Source organism: Lates calcarifer, linkage group LG17 (genome assembly GCF_001640805.2).
Source record: "Lates calcarifer isolate ASB-BC8 linkage group LG17, TLL_Latcal_v3, whole genome shotgun sequence".
Lineage (NCBI taxonomy): Eukaryota > Metazoa > Chordata > Actinopteri > Centropomidae > Lates > Lates calcarifer.
In genome coordinates this window covers 6,025,065-6,043,535 of record NC_066849.1, presented here as the reverse complement: position 1 = coordinate 6,043,535, position 18,471 = coordinate 6,025,065, and the positions used below count along the sequence as shown (strand labels likewise).

General features: G+C 40.0%; 3 protein-coding genes across 3 annotated transcripts; 2 read left to right on the top strand and 1 right to left on the bottom strand.

Annotated features, from left to right (window-relative positions):
• Positions 1–1,623: 1,623 nt before the first annotated feature.
• spata18 (spermatogenesis associated 18) lies at positions 1,624–6,108 on the bottom strand. The gene is made up of 12 exons (XM_018669881.2): positions 5,723–6,108; positions 4,697–4,802; positions 4,464–4,579; positions 4,162–4,280; positions 3,807–3,902; positions 3,582–3,716; positions 3,227–3,458; positions 2,927–3,085; positions 2,646–2,821; positions 2,250–2,373; positions 2,049–2,123; positions 1,624–1,757 (listed from the first exon to the last, which is right to left on the bottom strand). The coding sequence occupies exons 1-12, from the start codon at positions 5,807–5,809 to the stop codon at positions 1,701–1,703; spliced, it is 1,482 nt and encodes a 493-aa protein (XP_018525397.1). The 5' UTR covers positions 5,810–6,108; the 3' UTR covers positions 1,624–1,700.
• Positions 6,109–6,934: 826 nt separating this feature from the next.
• Positions 6,935–11,139, top strand: sgcb (sarcoglycan, beta (dystrophin-associated glycoprotein)). The gene is made up of 6 exons (XM_018669883.2): positions 6,935–7,050; positions 7,784–7,993; positions 8,127–8,312; positions 8,399–8,590; positions 9,224–9,355; positions 9,479–11,139. The coding sequence occupies exons 1-6, from the start codon at positions 7,036–7,038 to the stop codon at positions 9,677–9,679; spliced, it is 936 nt and encodes a 311-aa protein (XP_018525399.1). The 5' UTR covers positions 6,935–7,035; the 3' UTR covers positions 9,680–11,139.
• Positions 11,140–11,388: 249 nt separating this feature from the next.
• Positions 11,389–18,384, top strand: LOC108878836 (uncharacterized). The gene is made up of 5 exons (XM_051077229.1): positions 11,389–11,532; positions 11,732–12,175; positions 14,388–14,557; positions 14,802–15,135; positions 15,224–18,384. The coding sequence occupies exons 2-5, from the start codon at positions 11,743–11,745 to the stop codon at positions 18,382–18,384; spliced, it is 4,098 nt and encodes a 1,365-aa protein (XP_050933186.1). The 5' UTR covers positions 11,389–11,532; positions 11,732–11,742.
• Positions 18,385–18,471: the final 87 nt, after the last annotated feature.

Genomic DNA, 18,471 nt, shown 5'->3' with positions numbered 1-18,471 from the left:
AGCTGACGGTATCACTGGGTTGCTTGGTGAAGCAGGCTGGTGCAGGACAGGGCAAGGCCTGGAGATAGCTAGACCTAATTAGATGGCTGAGAATGCTAAAACAACCTATGAGGTGCTGCTGCTGGGGTTCCCTCAAGGATTCATTAAGATATAAACACAACAATGATGAAAAGTGACTGGGCTGATAATCATACTTTTAAAAAGTCCTCCATCAAGATATACTTAGGGCTTGTTGAATTCTTTCAGCGTAAATTATGTTTTCTCATATTGTTGTTGTATACCATGCAATGTTGCCAGTTTAACTCTAAAACAAAAACTAACTATTGTAAAACTTATCTTTCAGAGCAGACAGTGATTTTACCTCCTGGCTCCTTTTATCGATGGAGTAGCATCGCCATCTACTGTTAAAATTGAGTAGTAGTAAAACCAGGAAATGCAAATTGGGGGAAATATTGAGCCTATTGTGGAAAACTAACAACAGTGGAGTACATTGACTGCACAGATTCAAGAGAGGGCAGGATTCATGATTAGAATAAGGATCGGCTTTGTTCTGGAATGTTCAAATTCTAATTGTTCCAGATGCATCATCGTACCAACATCAGTAAAGCCACCTTTCTTAACAGTGTTTAAAGGTACTGACAGATATTCCAACACTGCTGGTAAGGCTACTAAAACATGAATCCATTGACAATAAAACACATGTTCAATAAAAAACTGAAATCAATTTGGAGTTGCAGGGAATTAAAAGTTTTTCATTTATTCTTAAAAAAAAGCAGATACACAGAAGACACAGTCAAAGAATATTCATCACCCAACACAAATTAAATCATACTGAAATCAAATTAATTTTATTTTGTAAGTACAGTTGTATCAGATATGATAATGTAAGTGGTGATATACAAAACTTTAACCATAAATGAGAAACCAAATAAATAGTATGTCATATTGAATGCATCCAGACATTGCTGCAAAATAACCAAGTGCTGGTCATATTCTTATACACAGTGACTACTATTTGGAAAAATCTGATTTAAAAAAAACTCTCATAAACAGGAGCAGCACCAAAAAATGAAAATAAGAAATAATGATGATAGAAAAAACACAGCAACCATTAACACTAAAAATCACAATGACCAATATCAGTCACTCAAGTACTGGAGGAGTTGAAGTTAGCACTGATCATTAGCACCATACTGTATGTCCTGCAGCACTCTGCTACAGAGATGTTGACTCTTGGTGAAAAGTAAAGAGAGGGCTACATTTTGAATATGTTTGCTATAGTTTGCTATCAGACTAAGAAAGTGCTACTGTGCAGGTCTAGTTTCTCCTGAAAGATGTACATTTCTGATTAAAATAATTTCTGATTATCACTAAAACACTGTATCTATTCATAACCTAGTAACAGACTAAATATAGTAAACTAAGACAATTGTCCAGTTAGCTGCCAGGCTATTTTGCCTCCTCTTTAATGTACTGACCTCTTGTTATTGTCATGTGTCCCATAAAAATGCCCTCTGATGATGTAAACTCTGAACAGCCTTTGGTCAATACAGTACAGTATCTAAGGATTTCATTGCCTTATTTGGTGGAAGCAAACAGGTGTAACCCCACAGGTGAAATCACTTGTGAAAATCTGTCAGATTTTATTTTAAGGACATGAAATACAGGTGTATATACTTGTCCTGTGGAGAGGCCGGAGTTCACAGGTAGCTGGCTGTGAGACGTTCAGGAGACAAGTGTCTTTTGCTGTTAAATGCCTAGAAAAAAGATAGACATGCTGATTATATTTGCAGGTTTGGAGCAAATTAAAGCTTAATAAAATCCAATTACATAAATCAGAGATTTTGAAGTACATACCCTTAGAGCCATTGGTGTGGATACATGTTGTGAAGTGGAAAATTGTACATTTGAATTAGACATAAAATTTAATTTGAGCAATTTCAAGCCAAATAAAACATGTGATGCATTTACTTTTGTGACCAAAAACCCCAATGTGTGCCTATCTCTCAGTGTGCTTGATTAAACTGTCAAATATTATAGAGACTTACAAGACTGCGAGTTGGGCTGAGAGAACGAGAGCGCACAGGACTGGTGCTTCTGCTCCGGCTTCGGCTTCTACTCCACTGCAAAAACAGGTCCATCACCAGTAAATGCACAAGCATTTCCATGTACTTTAATACTCCTATGTTATTCTCTAGAGCAGCACCTGAACTAATTATGATATTTCTGAAGTAATATAAAGTCAGTACCAGAGCACCTCTTCTGGTCACAGCTTCGCCCTTCACTAATACAGCATTTCCTTCCACCAAAGCTGGCCACACGTGGTACATCACCAGAGGAGCAGTGAACTCTGAGTCATAGCTACGACGATACCTGACAGAGAGAGAGGGGGGAGGGAAAACAGTGAGGGAGAACTGTGAGGGAGTGTGTGTGTTGAGGGTGACATCTACTGGTAGAGACATGAAATAATGTAAATAATACACTAGATGCTGTTGTAACCAGATTGTTTGGAAATGTAACATAAGTTAATTCAATCCCTCTATGATTCCACTGCATCAAAACTGACCATAGGGACATCACTAAAACACTCTCTATAACCTTTCACTGTTATAGGATTTAGACACAGTACAGTACATTGGACTGACTTGTTTTCATTGTAAAGTTCTCCATCACTAGCGAAGGCCAAGTCAAGCGGTGGATCCAGAGTCTGCATAGCAAAGGCCACCCTGCATGTCTCCCTGATCAAGCTACTGATTAGGACAAAGTCCACCTCTGGTGGGAAAGAGATCCGAGGGTTCACATTCATGGCATTGATCACATCCTGAGGAGAAGAGACACACAGTCAGATACACCTGCTTTTTCTAAAGTTTCAAAGTACATCAATTCTTGTAGAGGTCAAATCAGAGAGAGAAAGATTTAATCTTACATTGACGCTGTCCTGTACATCATACAGGTCCAAATTTCTGACAATGTAGTCCACAGCTGCATCCTCTAGACTTTCTGGTCCAAAATGGGATGGGGACAAGGTCTTTCGCACACGCAGCTTGAACTGACGGTAGGCTAGTTTTGCTGTCTTAAAGGATTCCTAAGAGATGACAACACACACAGACACTTACAAGAAACCATTCTTTTCACCAGCCAATCAAATATAATTAATATAATCCTAATTTAAATATCTTTTCTCTCTTCATATCCACAGGTGGCTCTAAAATGACTACAATCATACCACAACAGCAATGAAGATGATTTTCTGGACCATCTCTAAATCAGTTATGTAGCGTCGAAGCAGGGTCTGAGCCTCCAGACGCTCCACAGCATACAGATCACTGAAGCGAGATACGAGGCGTGCGTGGCGGGAGGAGTTAGTGAGCTGGGCCCTGGTGGGCGACTCACTCCTCATCGGGCTGGAGGAGCGGCTTAGTCTGGGCAAGGGGCTTGGAGAGCGACTCCTTACCAGCCTGGAAGAGAGAAAACGAGAGGAAACAGATGAAAAATACATCATCAAGACACTGCTCTGTATAGTGGTGTCAATGTGTGCATATGCAGTAATCACACAACTGCACTGTGTATTATATGAGTACCTCTCCTGCAGCATGGCCTTCTCTGTGCTCAAGTAGGACACTTCATCCCTCAGCAAGCGAATCTGACGCTCGTAGTCATCAAGAGCATCCATCTTCCTCTTGTAAATCTCCACCTGTTCATGTGCGGATCGCAAACTGCACAGACATACTTCATATCAACAGAAAAGCACACGTTTTGTATCTGAAAATGAGTATATCATTGCAGTATTTGACTGTATCACCCACTCGGCTTTCAGTTGTAATATTTCATCCTCAGTGGCCAGCAGGGTGGTTGCTGATTTGCTCTTTGTCTCATCCAGTTCCTTCTGAGCATCGACCAGTCTGTTAAAACATAGATCAGAGAAAGGAACAGTATGTTTCATGTATTTCCATACATTACAAAGAGATAGGATGTAAAGAGATAGGAAATGTGCAAACAACCGTTATATACATCTCCATGTCCATGGACTTGTGGCCACGGTACAAATCATATTTATACATAACATGTGCAAGTTAAGTAATGAAACTGTGGCTGGCCGCCATCAATTACCACAACTCTCCTGTCAGTTTTATACACGCTATCTATATTTGTCCTACTCACTCTGCTCTGACAGAGTCCAACTGCATGCGAGTGGAGCACAGCTGAGTCTCCATCTTCTGCATGTCATTGTCATGGGAGGTAGAGAGCTCCCTGATCCTCCTGTCCTTCTCCACTGACTCCTGATAATAAACACATACAGTAACACACATGCAACATCAGAATGCCACAATAGAAGAAAAGGGATTTAAATAGTTTTAATATTGTAAGTGTTACAGTGTTGTGTTACAGTAAATTTATATTATTTATATGTATATGTCAATTAGACATTTTTGGATATTTAGCTTAGTAACAGGTAATGTCACCTGGATGAGCTGTAGACTGGTGTCAGCACTGACCGAGGGCCTCGTCATTGAGAAACAGCTTCCAAGCCATGGCAACAGGCGCATTTTGAGAGTGTCCACTCCAGCATAGTGTCCACCTGATTCATGAGCACATATATTAAAAAAAAAAAAAAAAGTATTGTATGTGTTAAATTGTTCATGAGTGCTTATAACCTGGTTAACACATTGTCCCCAACTACAAAAGTAAAACTTACCTTCAGCAGCTGTGAAGTTGAGGATGGCAAACAGTTCACCCTGGATCTTGGCAGTTAATTCAATCAGCTCGCAGCATCTATTCAGATTCTGGTCACAGGAAATGACCTGGGAGGATAAATATGAAAAAATATATATATGCCAGTGAATATGCCAGTGAATAAGACAAGCCCTTGCTGTGTGACATAAGGTGACAGGGAGATGACTATAACTACTCCATCAGTCTTTGTTGTTGTTTTGTTTTTTCTTATGCTGTTATAGGTACATACATAAAGCTGATGTAGTGCTATTGTTTTTATTATTATTGAAAAGAATAAAAGGGCAGATTTCCCTCTTAAATACCAAAGAGTAAAAGGCTATCCAGGAGAAGCAACAGATGTCCCCAGTTTTGTTGCAAAACACAACAACACAACAAAATGTTTAACTCCAGAAATTGACTGTTGTGTGTATTCGTATAACTTGCGAGTAAATATGCAGGTCATGCTATAAATACAACATATTTGAGGTTTAAACAAATAACTTCCGGTTCCTCTGCAAGGTTCCAGCGGATTTCTACCGGAAGTAAAGGACGTGAACCATCTTACCAGTGAAGTAAAAGATCTTTGGAATAGTCTCACCGTAACCATGGCGACTGGCGTCCATAGCAACCAAACTCTACCACCGGGAAATCAATATAATCTAAACTAAGTGCATTCCTTTGGTGTAATTTTTTAAACAATTTCATGCATTTCCAAAACACCATTGTTCAACAATATCTTCAATCACAAATAACAATGGGTCGAAACTCTCAATTTTATGATAGACTGAAAAAAATAGCCAGTAAACAAAGCAATGCATCTTTTCTAGAGGAAGAGACTGATGTTAGCTGCAACCCGTTGACCAAAATTTAGATTTCATGTGTGTACAAATTTAACTTTTAGCCACTAATTCGTGAAACAACTATCCTGGGACAGATAGCTGGGCTGACAGAGCACTGATGAAGTGCTTTGGTCAGATTTAGGTCGGTCATTACTTATTGATGAACTTACATGGTAGTCTTTGTGCCAGCTCTCAAGCTTGTCTTGTAAGACGCTGAAGGAAGATGTGTTGGTCAGTCTCCTCAAAGTGTCGGCCATATCCGTCCACAATAACTAGCCTAATCCTCGGAGCCCCAGAGGAAAGGACACCAGACTTTAATCTGTAAGAGGAGTGCAGTAAAAATTCCTGTCCTGGCAGCTCTCTCCACCTACGACACAGATGCCAAGCACCGCCTCAGTTGTGGTAACCAAGCGAGGAGACGAGCAGACAACCAAACCACACGGTGTTTTAAATAAATTACTCCTGACGGATAAACTACGAGCGCTGCTCTTCCTGTCAGTCCTCAGCAGCTTCTGTTCTCTAGGCATGTCAATACGATTGTAATGTCATACTGTTAAACGACACCAAAGGCCTGCAGGTTAGAGTAAACCCTGTGGGTCAGTAACACAGTTACAGTATGCTGCTGATGTGACTATATTGGATTAAATCCGATTATAATTCAGTAGGCCATATTAAATTGAATTATTGAATTACATGTCCAGCGAGTGTTGTCAGATCTTTGACAACATTTAAAATCATAACAGGCAGACTAAGATGGTCACAGTGAGTGATTTAAGGTGCACACTACTACAAGAGACAAACAACAAAACAACTATGTAGTACAGGCTAGTGCCCATTTGTCTAGGCATTTATTCAATGAAGGCTTAATAATAATAAATAAATAAGGCAAACATAAATCATCAATCCATACACTGTCCAAATCTGATCTGCAGTAGCCAAACACCTTTGGCACAACCTAGATTTTCTGTGAATCTGCTTTATCACTGAGAAGTTCTGGGGCTCTGTGCCCCCTACATTTTTCTCTCTAGCAGAGTGCTTACATAAAACGAAGATGCAGCTGTCCTGACAACGTTTTGCGATACTGCTATTCTATTTTCACAAAATATTATTGAGATTTTATTGTTTACAACCATCAATTAAGAAGGAGAACCTGTGGAAATAGTGTGGAGACAAATGGACGGTTTGGCAGTTTACCTATGGAAAATATGAATGGACATGTTTTTCTATTTAAGGATCCTTCTGTCATTGGATGGTTGAACTTGGAACAGACCATCTTTTATTATCGCGTAACCGTCCCTTTAAACACACACATTCCAAATTAAAATGTACTATGTTTGCTCTCTTTCGTCTCAACATTATCGTTTTTATTCATAATTGTTTACAGCCCAGGCAGTGAGTCACGACACAGCCAGTTTTTTTCACCTTCGACTGTGAAAAGTGGTATGCTCCCCGTCACTCCGCAAGCAGAAGAGGGAGGGTCAACATGGCGTCTGAACAGGTCCGTTATGTTTAATATTTGTTGTCATTTTTGCATTTTACTTCGTGTTAGCTTAAGTGTTCGTTCATGGGGTAACGATATATACCCCCGAGCTGCCTGATAAACAAACAGAAATGTCTTGGGCTTTGTTGTTGACCCTACGGTAATATCAGTGTGATAAATACTGGCCTCCGCTTCGTTATTATGGGCAGCGTTGTGGGAATAAAATGCTATTATTTTAGCACCTTTAGACATGCTGCTTGACAATGAAGTCACTTTGCTTATGCAGAGAGCATAGACGCTGTATGATAAGGCAACTGAGTTTATCTTCATTTTACTGCTAAAATGAGCGCAGTTTATTTTTAGTCATAGCCACAGACAGGGAGTCGCGGGGCATTTAACTGACATGCATTCCAACGCAGAGCAAGAGAGACATTGAAAATAAGTAGGAACTCAAACCTTATGTTAGTCATGGATATGAACACTAAGAAAGACAGTTTTACTAATCTTAGCGAGAAAAGCATGAAAGCAGTACAGCTATGCCTTAAATACTCAGATTTTCAGATGTATTTAAGTAAGGAGTTGGGAATTTGATTTTAGGCCAACTCCAGTCTTCATAATATAGAGGGTTTTATGGGGCCATCTTAATGTGTGATATCATGACTTAAAATTAATTTCTGAATTTCTGTTAATGGGGCTCCTTACTACAAAAAAGTATAGATTTTTGTGTTATAAGATTTTTTTTGCCTTCCAGGAGAGCTCCAATGGGCCAGTGAAGAGGTCTATGCGAGAGAAGGCTATAGAGAGACGTAACATCAACAAGGAACATAACAGTAACTTTAAAGCTGGCTATGTACCCATAGAAGAAGAGCGTCTTCATAAGACAGGGCTGAGAGGACGCAAAGGAAACATGGCTGTTTGTGTTATCATCCTCCTCTTCCTTCTTGCCTTAATTAACCTCATTGTAAGTACAATAAGCCTAAATGTACTGGGCCAAGGATCCTGTTCATTAGACTTTCCTGAAAATTATGGTAAAGAGTTGACACTGAGTGATCACTGTGTTGTTGAATGAATCATGGTCTTTTACTGTCCTTCAGATCACATTAGTAATATGGACGGTGATCCGTATTGGTCCAAATGGCTGCGATAGTATGGAGTTCCATGAGACTGGCCTGTTGCGCTTCAAACAGAAGGCAGACATGGGCATCGTTCACCCACTACACAAGAGCACAGTAGGAGGCCGTAAGGACCAGGACCTGGTCATCGTTGGCAACAATAACCCGGTGAGAAGTGGGAGAATATTTTCAAAAAAATGGCACATTGTTTTCATAACTCATACTCTTCTTTATTTATTTTTGTGTTGCTTCAGGTTGTGTTCCAGCAAGGCACTACTAAGCTGAGTGTAGAAAAGGACAAGACTTCAGTCGTCAGTGACGTTGGCATATCATTCACGGACCCTCGCACACAGAACACATTCTTCAGTACAGACTTTGAAAACCATGAGTTCCATTTGCCCAAAGGAGTCAAAGTCCTCAGTGTTAAAAAGGCTTCCACAGAAAGGGTGTGTATTTTGATATTAACCATCTGAAGTCCTATCATTAACTCATAATAGTAAAGTTAATTGTATCTTCAAATGAAGAAGCATTAAGAACTCACCTGGGACTCAATGAGCTCCATTTATGTAAAATGGTGGAAGTTTAGACCCAGATATAAATTCAGTTTCCAATATGGCAACAACAGAACATAGACTGCTCAGACAATCTTAGAGTATCTTGAGCCCTTGAATGGCACAGCCAAAGATCGCACATTGTAAATTTAAATATCAAGAGAGACATGAAGTTTGCCATTCAGTACCAGTGTCACCCTGACAGAGCCTGGGAGAATCTGAAATAGAAGCAGGTGTGCAGTGGTGATAACTGCAAGTTAAAGAAAACAACAGCAGTGCTCTTACAAGAGTTCAACATAAAGGCCTCAATATGATTAAATATTTCTATTTTTGGCCACTAATAAATGGAGAAAAATAATTCTCAAAACTTCTCAAAACTGTTCTGTGTGATGGCAGGTTGGCGGCAAAATGTATATTATATTTTACTTTACTAATAAATCTCACTCATATACGGAAAAGGTGATCCAGTATAAATAAAGCCTCTGTATATGCTGTTTATAATGTTGGCACATGTGTCTCTGCTTTTAGATAACCAGTAGTGCAGCATCTGACCTGAACATCAAAGGGGACAGCAAGGCCATCATTCGTGGTAACGAGGGAGTCAACATCATGGGCCGGACTGTAGAGTTCAAAATGGGTGGAGGCATCGAGCTCAGGGCTGTAAGTATGGAAATGTATTTAATAGGATTTGACGTGTAACAATAAACGGTCACATAAACACTGTGTAAAGCTGATGAAGATAAGACCATGAGGACAAATGGATTATGGGCTTTTGTTTTGCAGGAAAACAGCATTGTCCTCAATGGATCAGTCATGTTCAATGCCACACGCATCCCTAACTCTGCAGGAGATGTGTATTTTGATGAGGGTCTGGAGAGGTACAAGCTCTGCATGTGTGCAGATGGCACTCTGTTCCGTGTGCAGGTGAAATATCCCAACATGGGCTGTCAGACATCAGATAACCCCTGTAGAAAAGCTCACTAGGAGACTGGACTGGAATCTGCTCAATCTCACCACTGAAGTCAGATTACAAATTTGCATATGTTGGACATTCTATAGTAACTTCATCATGACTGACACATAATAATACCTCTTTAGTTCATCTTCTTATTTGTAAAGCTGGAATCATGTTACAGATCTTTACCACTTGGCCAAAGACATTAACATACATGCTGAAATATTTTTATTGTTCTTCAGATTTGCCAACTTTATTTAAACTTTATTATGCCATGTAAGCACATAACACTCCTATATTTAACATTATACTGTGGTTTACACAGCCCATTGGTAGCAATTAAAAAATCCAGTTTTTATTTTTTGCCTTACCGTCCAGTATTACTAATATACACTTGGTTGGCAGTTATCAGGTAAACCCAGCTACAACTAATGCAGTCTAATACAAGAGTGCTGCAATAAATCCTCCTTCATGAAGGTTATAATGTTGTAATGTTTTGGAGGCTGCAGTTTGTGGTGCTGTTGAACTATACTGCATTATGCAGCAAGGTGTTTCTGTTATTTAGCCTGCTGTCATTGATCTAACACAATTCAATTCAAAAGCACCACACACAAACTGCCACCTCATAAATGACCATAAAATTGAATCAACACCTACCTAAAACACACACTGAACATTATACACCATCATGAAGGTGGGATGTATTGCAGGACTACTGCATTAGACTACTGTATTAGTTTTAACTAGGTGTATGTAATAAACAGCCAACTGAGTGTATAAACTTTGTGGAGGGGTTGTATATGATTTTATTTGCTTCCAGCAGCTGTGTTTGATATTTTCTTCATTTTTAATGACATGAGATGAGACACTATAAGATTACATAGACTTGTCTAACACTTGGAATAAACTATAATACAAGAGATACATTTTAAGCCATCTAGTAATGTTAAAGCAGAATAGGTGTCTTTCTCCACTTCTTGGACTGCCCATCATGCACGTGCCAATGGATTTACAAGGGATGATATATGATATAATATATATATAATATTCTAATTTTGTTGCAAAAATTGTTTTTTACAGTAAAATAAGACAATATTGAAAAAGTAAGAGTGTTTGCACTATGTTAAACTAAAGATTAATGCAAATCTCTTTAAATGTTCATGTTGATGAATGTCTGAAGAGTTTAAATCATCAGTAACTTGGTTTGAAAAACATGTATTGAGTGGTTTTAATTTTGTGCAATATAGTATAAAAGATTTAACTTTTATTTTGCTTTGGATTGTCTTGTCTGTTTTATAACAGTACTGATGTTGAGAACATTTGTTACCAATGTTATGAAGTAGTTCTCAGCACGTTCAGACCTGATGTATGTGCTGAAAGTGTTTTTGATCCACTAAATGGAAAAAAAATGGCAACAAGCCTTATTTGAAAATTGAAAACATTTCATTGCTATATTTGTTTCAATAAAGAAACATGTTGCTATGTGAAACTTGTTATCATTGGTTTCAGTGAATGTTTTATGTGTTTACATGGTCATTTGAGATCATAAAAGAATACTGTGGCTCATTACGCTGTTTTATTATCTAATAGAATGTGCAACCAGGGCATGGTCCTCTTCACCATAAATTTTCAGGGTCAGTTATCTATCATACATAAAGAGGAAAACAATGACAGTAAGACATTAACTAGACATGTAAATGATTGAATGAATCACAGAATGGCATCTATGGGCAGGTGCATGTTAAGCTAGACGCAGCAAAATATACTTCAGACTTTGATCAGAAACTGCTGGAGATGGCAAGTTAGTACACTGAAAGCACTCTGGGTGTGAGAAGAGAGTCACAAGTTTTTCTGTGCAGCCTGACGAAGAGTAGATACACAGGTGAGTCTTATGTTTTTAGCCTTATCATTGTACATCTTTGAAGTCTTCATTTTTTAACTATTGGTCTCTCCACATTTGGATGTGATTTTTTTTTTTTTTAATCTTTCATGCAATATATGCTAACTGCAAATATTGATGTTAATTTTTTATTGTGAGTCAATCCTAATTACTGTAATTTATGATCTATGTATGCTCTCAGGACAGGTTGTGATGGCAGAGGCACAGGGGCCGATCTTGGCTGCCGTGCTGCTCCTCATCTCTGGGCTCCATTGCTCCTCTCCTCCACCTGCCTGCCCAGAGTCTTGCACCTGTCAGACAGCACTCCTGCTGAACTGTTCATCCTCTGGGCTCTCCTCAGTGCCACAACACATCCAAGACTCTGTCACTGAGCTGGACTTGTCTCACAATCTCCTTGATTCTGTAACCCTCCACCGGCCACATCATAACCTCAGGAATGTATGGCTGGGAAACAACAGTATCACACACTTGTCTCTCTGCATAGAGAGAAACCCGGGAAGCCAGTCTGTCAGAGGTAGATATGTACATCGCTTGAGACCTTGGAGCAGACATGGATGTGTATCTTGGGCCCCCACCCTGCAGCTGCTATCTGTTGAGAGGAATCAGCTGGTGCAACTCCCAGAGGGTGAGTCAGTGCAATACAGTCATACACCCATATTTAAACCACTGTCACAGGACATGAGCAATACAATAAACACTGCTTCCGGTGAGTGGAGCATAAAAATGTGTTAACTAATCCTATAAACTATCAAGTGCCACTGTTACAGGTAAGAAAATATGTCATGGCATATCATTTTCATATTCTTCCATATCAGCTGTTGTAGTATAACTACTCTTAAACTCTTCAAATCATTTATTCAAACTGTACTTCAGTACAGTACATGAGTAAATGTACATATGTCACAGCGTCTCGAGATAACTTCTGTTGTGAATTGCGCTATATAATAAAATTTGACTTGACTTGACTTGACATACTGTACTGCACACACATACTGTTTAAAACAAAGCTGCAGAAATGAATAATAATAATTAATAATTAAAAATAATAATAATAATAATAATAATTCTATGAATTAATAAATAATCTTGAACATCTGCCATTAACATGAACAGAATTGCAAACACATATGTGTAGGAACTCATACCACAGACTCAAATTATGTATAATTGTATAATGTTCACAATAATGACTGTAGACCACACCCAGTATAGGTCTAAGGCTAAAGTTACGTCTATTGTAGCTTCTCTAACATAGATTAACAGGAGGGAGACAGGGTGGCATACATACTTGATGACGTTCAGCTTTTGATGAAAATGAGCCATCATTAACAAAATGGGTGGAATATTCTCTCTGTGTGTATGATAAGACAATATAACAATATACAAGTATCCCATTCTTTTTGGCTTCTGACCCATTAAAATAAAGCACTACTTGTGACCCCTTGTCAGTTGTGTCATAAGTCTATATTAAGAGTTACAACTGTGTCGTCTGAATAAATGTCCCAAGACTAAAAAAACAGACATAAAAAACATTTAATTTTCACAAGCAAATTTTAGGGATAAAGAGATTCATCTTACTCTATGTAGCACAACTTTTTGGGTCCTCCTTATCCCATTTATCATCTCGTGACCCACTAGGGGTCTGGAACTCCCAGGCTGGGAATTGCTGGCCTATTCAATTTGATCACTTAAATTACACATAAATGTCCCCTTCAAAAAAAATAAATAAATAAAAAAATAAAAATTGTGCGTGGGTGATTAAAGATTGTGCCTCTGATAGTAAAGTTGCACAATGTAGCACACCTTTAATTGCCCTCTGGAATGTCACCGAGAAATGTCTGTGAGTCAGACCTGAAAGATAGGTCCACCTCACCCCAATTCTGCCTAAAAATGTTAAAGTGTGCTGAGGTCTACTCATTTGTTCATAATAGAGGAATTAATTTGTGAGCCATGTGCATTATTATTACTGTCTCTCTGTTTGCTTTTCACATATAAACAACGATATCCCTTATCTTTTGTACTGTGCTTCACTCAGAAATCATTAAACCTCACAAGATAATGACACTGTACAGCTGTCAGGCAATCACAGTTTTTATTGACATTCCAGGGGCTCAAAAAAGGGGGTAAACATGCAAAGCAACTTTTGAGTTTCCCCCTGCATCATGTTATTTCATAGAATTCCTTCTGCTTGGTCAAACATGTGTGTTTCAAAGAAATGCATTCACTATGGTTCAGGCATGTGTAGACAGTTCATTCACTTAGCAAGAGCTGTGTTGACAGTCATAGACTTCGCTCCTGTTTGGTATTCAGCTCACAGAGCCCTCAGTGCCTCTCTAATGAAGCACAGGCTCACAGTGCCTTACTTCAGCCCAGCAGACTCAGGGAGATTGTCTCAGGCGAGTGAAAAGGAGAAGACAACAGGGAAGAATGAGCACCACAGAAAAAAATCTTAGCCTCTAATTAGTCATATTGTAAGACTATTCACAGTGGAAAATAAGCTAAAAGACTTTGGACTCATATTTCAGGCAAGGAGTGTTAATTGGTTCAGACATTTTACACTACTCGCTGTCTAGAAGTCCACACAGTGAGGTCTGTACAGTTTACAGTATTTAATCTCAGCACTGAAATCACTGCAGTAATGCAGGAAATTGACTTAACACCTAAAAATAAACAGAAAATCACAGTGAAGAATGTAAAGCAGCACAGGGCTGAGAGAATAAGAGACAGATGAACCTGTTATTATCACTGAAAACATATGGTACATTCTTCTCTTCAGGAGCCACCCCATTATGGTTATTGTTGAGTTCTAATTACAGCCCTTTTTTTCTGTCATCCAGGGCTGGAAGGTAGTGCGTCCTTATGGGTTCTGCAGCTCTCCTTCAACAGGATCTCAAGTTTGCGACCAGGAGACCTTAGCCACCTTCGACAGCTGAAAGAGCTACACCTACAACATAACCTCATCACAAATCTCCATCCACAAATGTTCCAGGATTTAGCCCAGCTCAGGGTGAGTGGTTTTTTGCTGTTTAGGAGTTCATATATAAAATTAAGTTCATTATTTTCCTGAAGTCTGTTCTTTTTGTTCCTTCATAATCGAACTTACTGAAAAATGCACACAGTGTAGTATCTGCAATGATAAAGTGATGCCATATTCTTGGTAACTTTCAGAAAACTATTCTCCAGTGATTTAATAGTTTTAGCAATTCAATTACATGTTTCAACATCTAGTGAATGTTCTGTCCCCTTTAAAGGTCCTTGATCTGAGCTTCAACATGTTGACCAGCCTCCATCCTTTGATGTACCTCTCTTTGCGTAACATTGGGGCAGATGTTGAGCTGCGTGGGAACAGGTGGCAGTGTGATTGCAGCATGCGCAGTTTAAGAAGGCGGATGGCCTATGACAGTAGCTTAGGTCTGCAGGCCTGGAGCATGGTCTGTGCCTCCCCCTCTATCCTCTCAGGCAAAGATCTGCTACAGTTGGAGGAGGACGATCTAAACTGTTTTGGTACTGAAAACAGGCCAGAGCTCCATCGAGATGTGACCGTTTATAGTGGCTCTGAGATACTGCTTTCTTGCTCTGCACAAGGTAAAACAATTAAAAGTGTAAAATAGCTTAATGCATATTTAACAGTGTAGGTCAGTCCAACTACATATCAATCTTGTCATCTCTGTAGACTCGACGTGGTGGATGCCCAGTGGTCAAGCATCTGTGAGCCAACCTCAGGCTGAGCTGCTCATCAGTGATGTCACAGAGAGAAACACAGGACTATATGTGTGTATGTCTGAAGAAGATGAAGTTGTGTCTGTTTTTAACCTCCAAATCAGTAGAATAGGAGGTGCAAGTAGAAAAACTAGAAGTTTACCCAGAACAAGCCAACAAGCAATCCCACAGGACACCCCAAATAGGACAGGTCAAGAAAGGAATCAGAGAGCTACACAGTCTACCTTGGCTCTGGCTGTGTGTCTGTCTGTTTTCATCACATTTCTCATAGCATTTATCCTTGGGGTCTTAGCAAGACCTTGTATTGATGTTCTTTGGACAAAGGCCACCAACAAGGAAAGCCACTCTGAAACTAACTCTGTCCCATCTGGAGAACAAAGACAATATGACAATGAGGCCTACTCCAATGGTGAGGAACCAGAAGAGATAGTACCACACAGGGAAAGGAGAGTCACATTTAGCTCTATAGACTTTAGAGAAGAAAGTAATGTACAATATTATGATACCGTAGCTAGTGGCGATCAGGAAAGCATCAATAATGACGCAGAGATGAAATGTGAAGCTACTAAGGTTGAGGATGATGATCATGCAGCTGGAGATTCAGGAAGTGAAAACAGCTTACAACAGAGTACAGAGGATGGCAGAGACCTCTCAGGTGCCACTGATGCAGGCCGCACACACCAAATGGAGTTTGAGCACATCCCAGACCCTGTTGAGCTGGAGGAGAGAAGAGGCTCGTCTTCATCCTCAGATTCTGACAGGGCATTAAAAGAGGACCACATAACCCAGGGAGACCACACAAGACCCAAGTCTCCTCAGCTGACAGAGGACAATGTTCAGCAGAGAGCTGATTTCTCATCATCTAGAGAAGCAGAGGTGCCACAAATTTCTATAGAGGGCAGCAGTGAAATTCCTGGATTTTCTTCTGAGCCCTTTGCAGATTGGTCACCACATACAAATATCACTCCTGATCTGTGGCAGGAGAATGGAGAACAGTTTGAATTTAGTGATTCTGTTCGAAGTACATCTGCAAGGTCCAGCAGCATGTTTGGTTCTTTTAATGATGCAAAACTGATTGGGATACCCACTTCAGATAGACAGAGTGAGGATGATGTGTCCAGCTCCAGTTCACATGTCAGTGAGGATGAACCTACACAATACACTGTGAATTCAGAACAGGAGGAGGAATACGATATAGAAAGGAACCACAACAAGTCTGAGATCTCTAGCACTTGCCTTGAGCAGGATGCTAGGCCTTCATTTGGATTTGATCAAGGTGATAACAGACATGATCCACAAAGGCCTGCAGAGAAACCAGAGCATTCCTCTTCCTCTCATTCCAGTGACAGTGATGGGGAGTCAATGCAGTACACAGTCAAACAACTTACAGATGAAAGAGATACCAAGGAGAGAGTAAAGCCCATGCCACACACAAAATGGCATGGTCTCAGTTTGGGTGTTACTGCTTTTGGTAAGAGTCTGGATACCAGGGCACCTTCACCACCTACAGCGTATTCATCCTCTTCAAGCATTGAAAGTGAAGCAGAAATCACAGCCAAACCAAAACACAATAAAGGCAGAGTAAGCCAAATCAAGAAGCGTTTAGACATCAATGCCCAAGCTTCTGACTTATCTTCTAGTGATGAGACTACAGATGAAACAAAAAAACATAAAAAGAAGCAAGAGCAAGGAGAGGTGGACATGGCAAGGCTTCAGTTTCAAACAGTAAGTCATGATTCAAACACACGGTGGCCAGCCGTAGACCTTAAGCACGCTAAACACATCCAGAATCGTCTAAATATCAAAGCACCATCACTGGATTCTGATTTATCTTCTAGTAGTGACAGTCAGGATGAAGCTGTAAACCGCATATGGAAACATGAACAAGGGGAGGTGCATATTTCAAAATCATCTCAAGCAAAAAGTAATGATCCAGAAACACAGAGGTCTGCCCTACATCTTGAGCACACAAAACACATCCAGAACCGTCTAGATAGCAAAGCACCATCACCAGATTCATCCTCTGGTAGTGATAGTGATGATGAAACAACATATCAAACAGAGAGGCCAGGGAAGCTTCCATTGCAAACATCTCAAACATTAAGTTATGATCCACATGCAAAGTGGCCGGTACTAGATATTGGTAATATTCCTTCCATCAAGAGGCATCTAGATGTCAAAGCACCATCACTATCCCCTGAATCATCTTCTAGTAGTGACAGTGAGAATGAAACAACACATCACACAGAGAGGCCTGTGAAGGTGGGCATTGCTGAACTCCCACTGCAAAAATCTCAGACAGAAAGACATAATCTAGATGCAACATGGCCTGCTGTAGATCTTGAACACATTCCTAACATCAAGAGGCGTTTAGATATCAAAGCACCATCACTGCCTCTTGATTCATCTTCTAGTAGTGACAGTGAGGATGAAACAACAAACCACATAAAGAAACAGGAACGAGGGGAGATACATAAGGAGAGGTTTCCAATTAAAGCATCTCAAACAGTAAGTCATGATCCAGATGCAAAGTGGCCTGCCCTACACCTTGAGCATACTACACACATCAAGAGGCGTCTAGATATCAAAGCACCTTCACCAGACTCTACTTCAGTTTCTAGTAGTGACAGTGAGGATGAAACAGCTGGGTGCACAGTGAAGAAGAGGCCAGCAAAGGTGGACATTGCAATACTGCAAAAATCTCAAACATTAGGTCATGATGAAAAAGCAAGGTGGCCTGCCGTAGATCTTGAGCACGTTCCCAGCATCAAGAGACGTCTAGATATCAAGGCACCTCCTGAATCATCTTCTAGTAGTGACAGTGAGGATGAAAGAACAAACTGCATAAAGAAACAAGGGGAGATACACATGGCAACTGTTCCAGTTAAAGCATCTCAAACTGTGAGTCATGACCCAAAGACACAGTGGCCTGCTCTTGATCTTGAGCAAACTAGACGCATCAAGAGGCGTCTAGATATCAAAGCACCATCACTGGACTCTGATTCATCTTCTAGTAGTGGCAGTGAGGGTGAAACAAAGGACTGCATAGTGAAACAGTGGCCAGCACAAGTGGACATTGCCAGTAACAGCAAAATCTCAAACAGTAAGTCATGATCCAGACGCAAAGTGGCCAGCCCTAGATCTTCAGCATATTCACAGCATCAAGAGACGTCTAGATATCAAGGCACCTCCTGAATCATC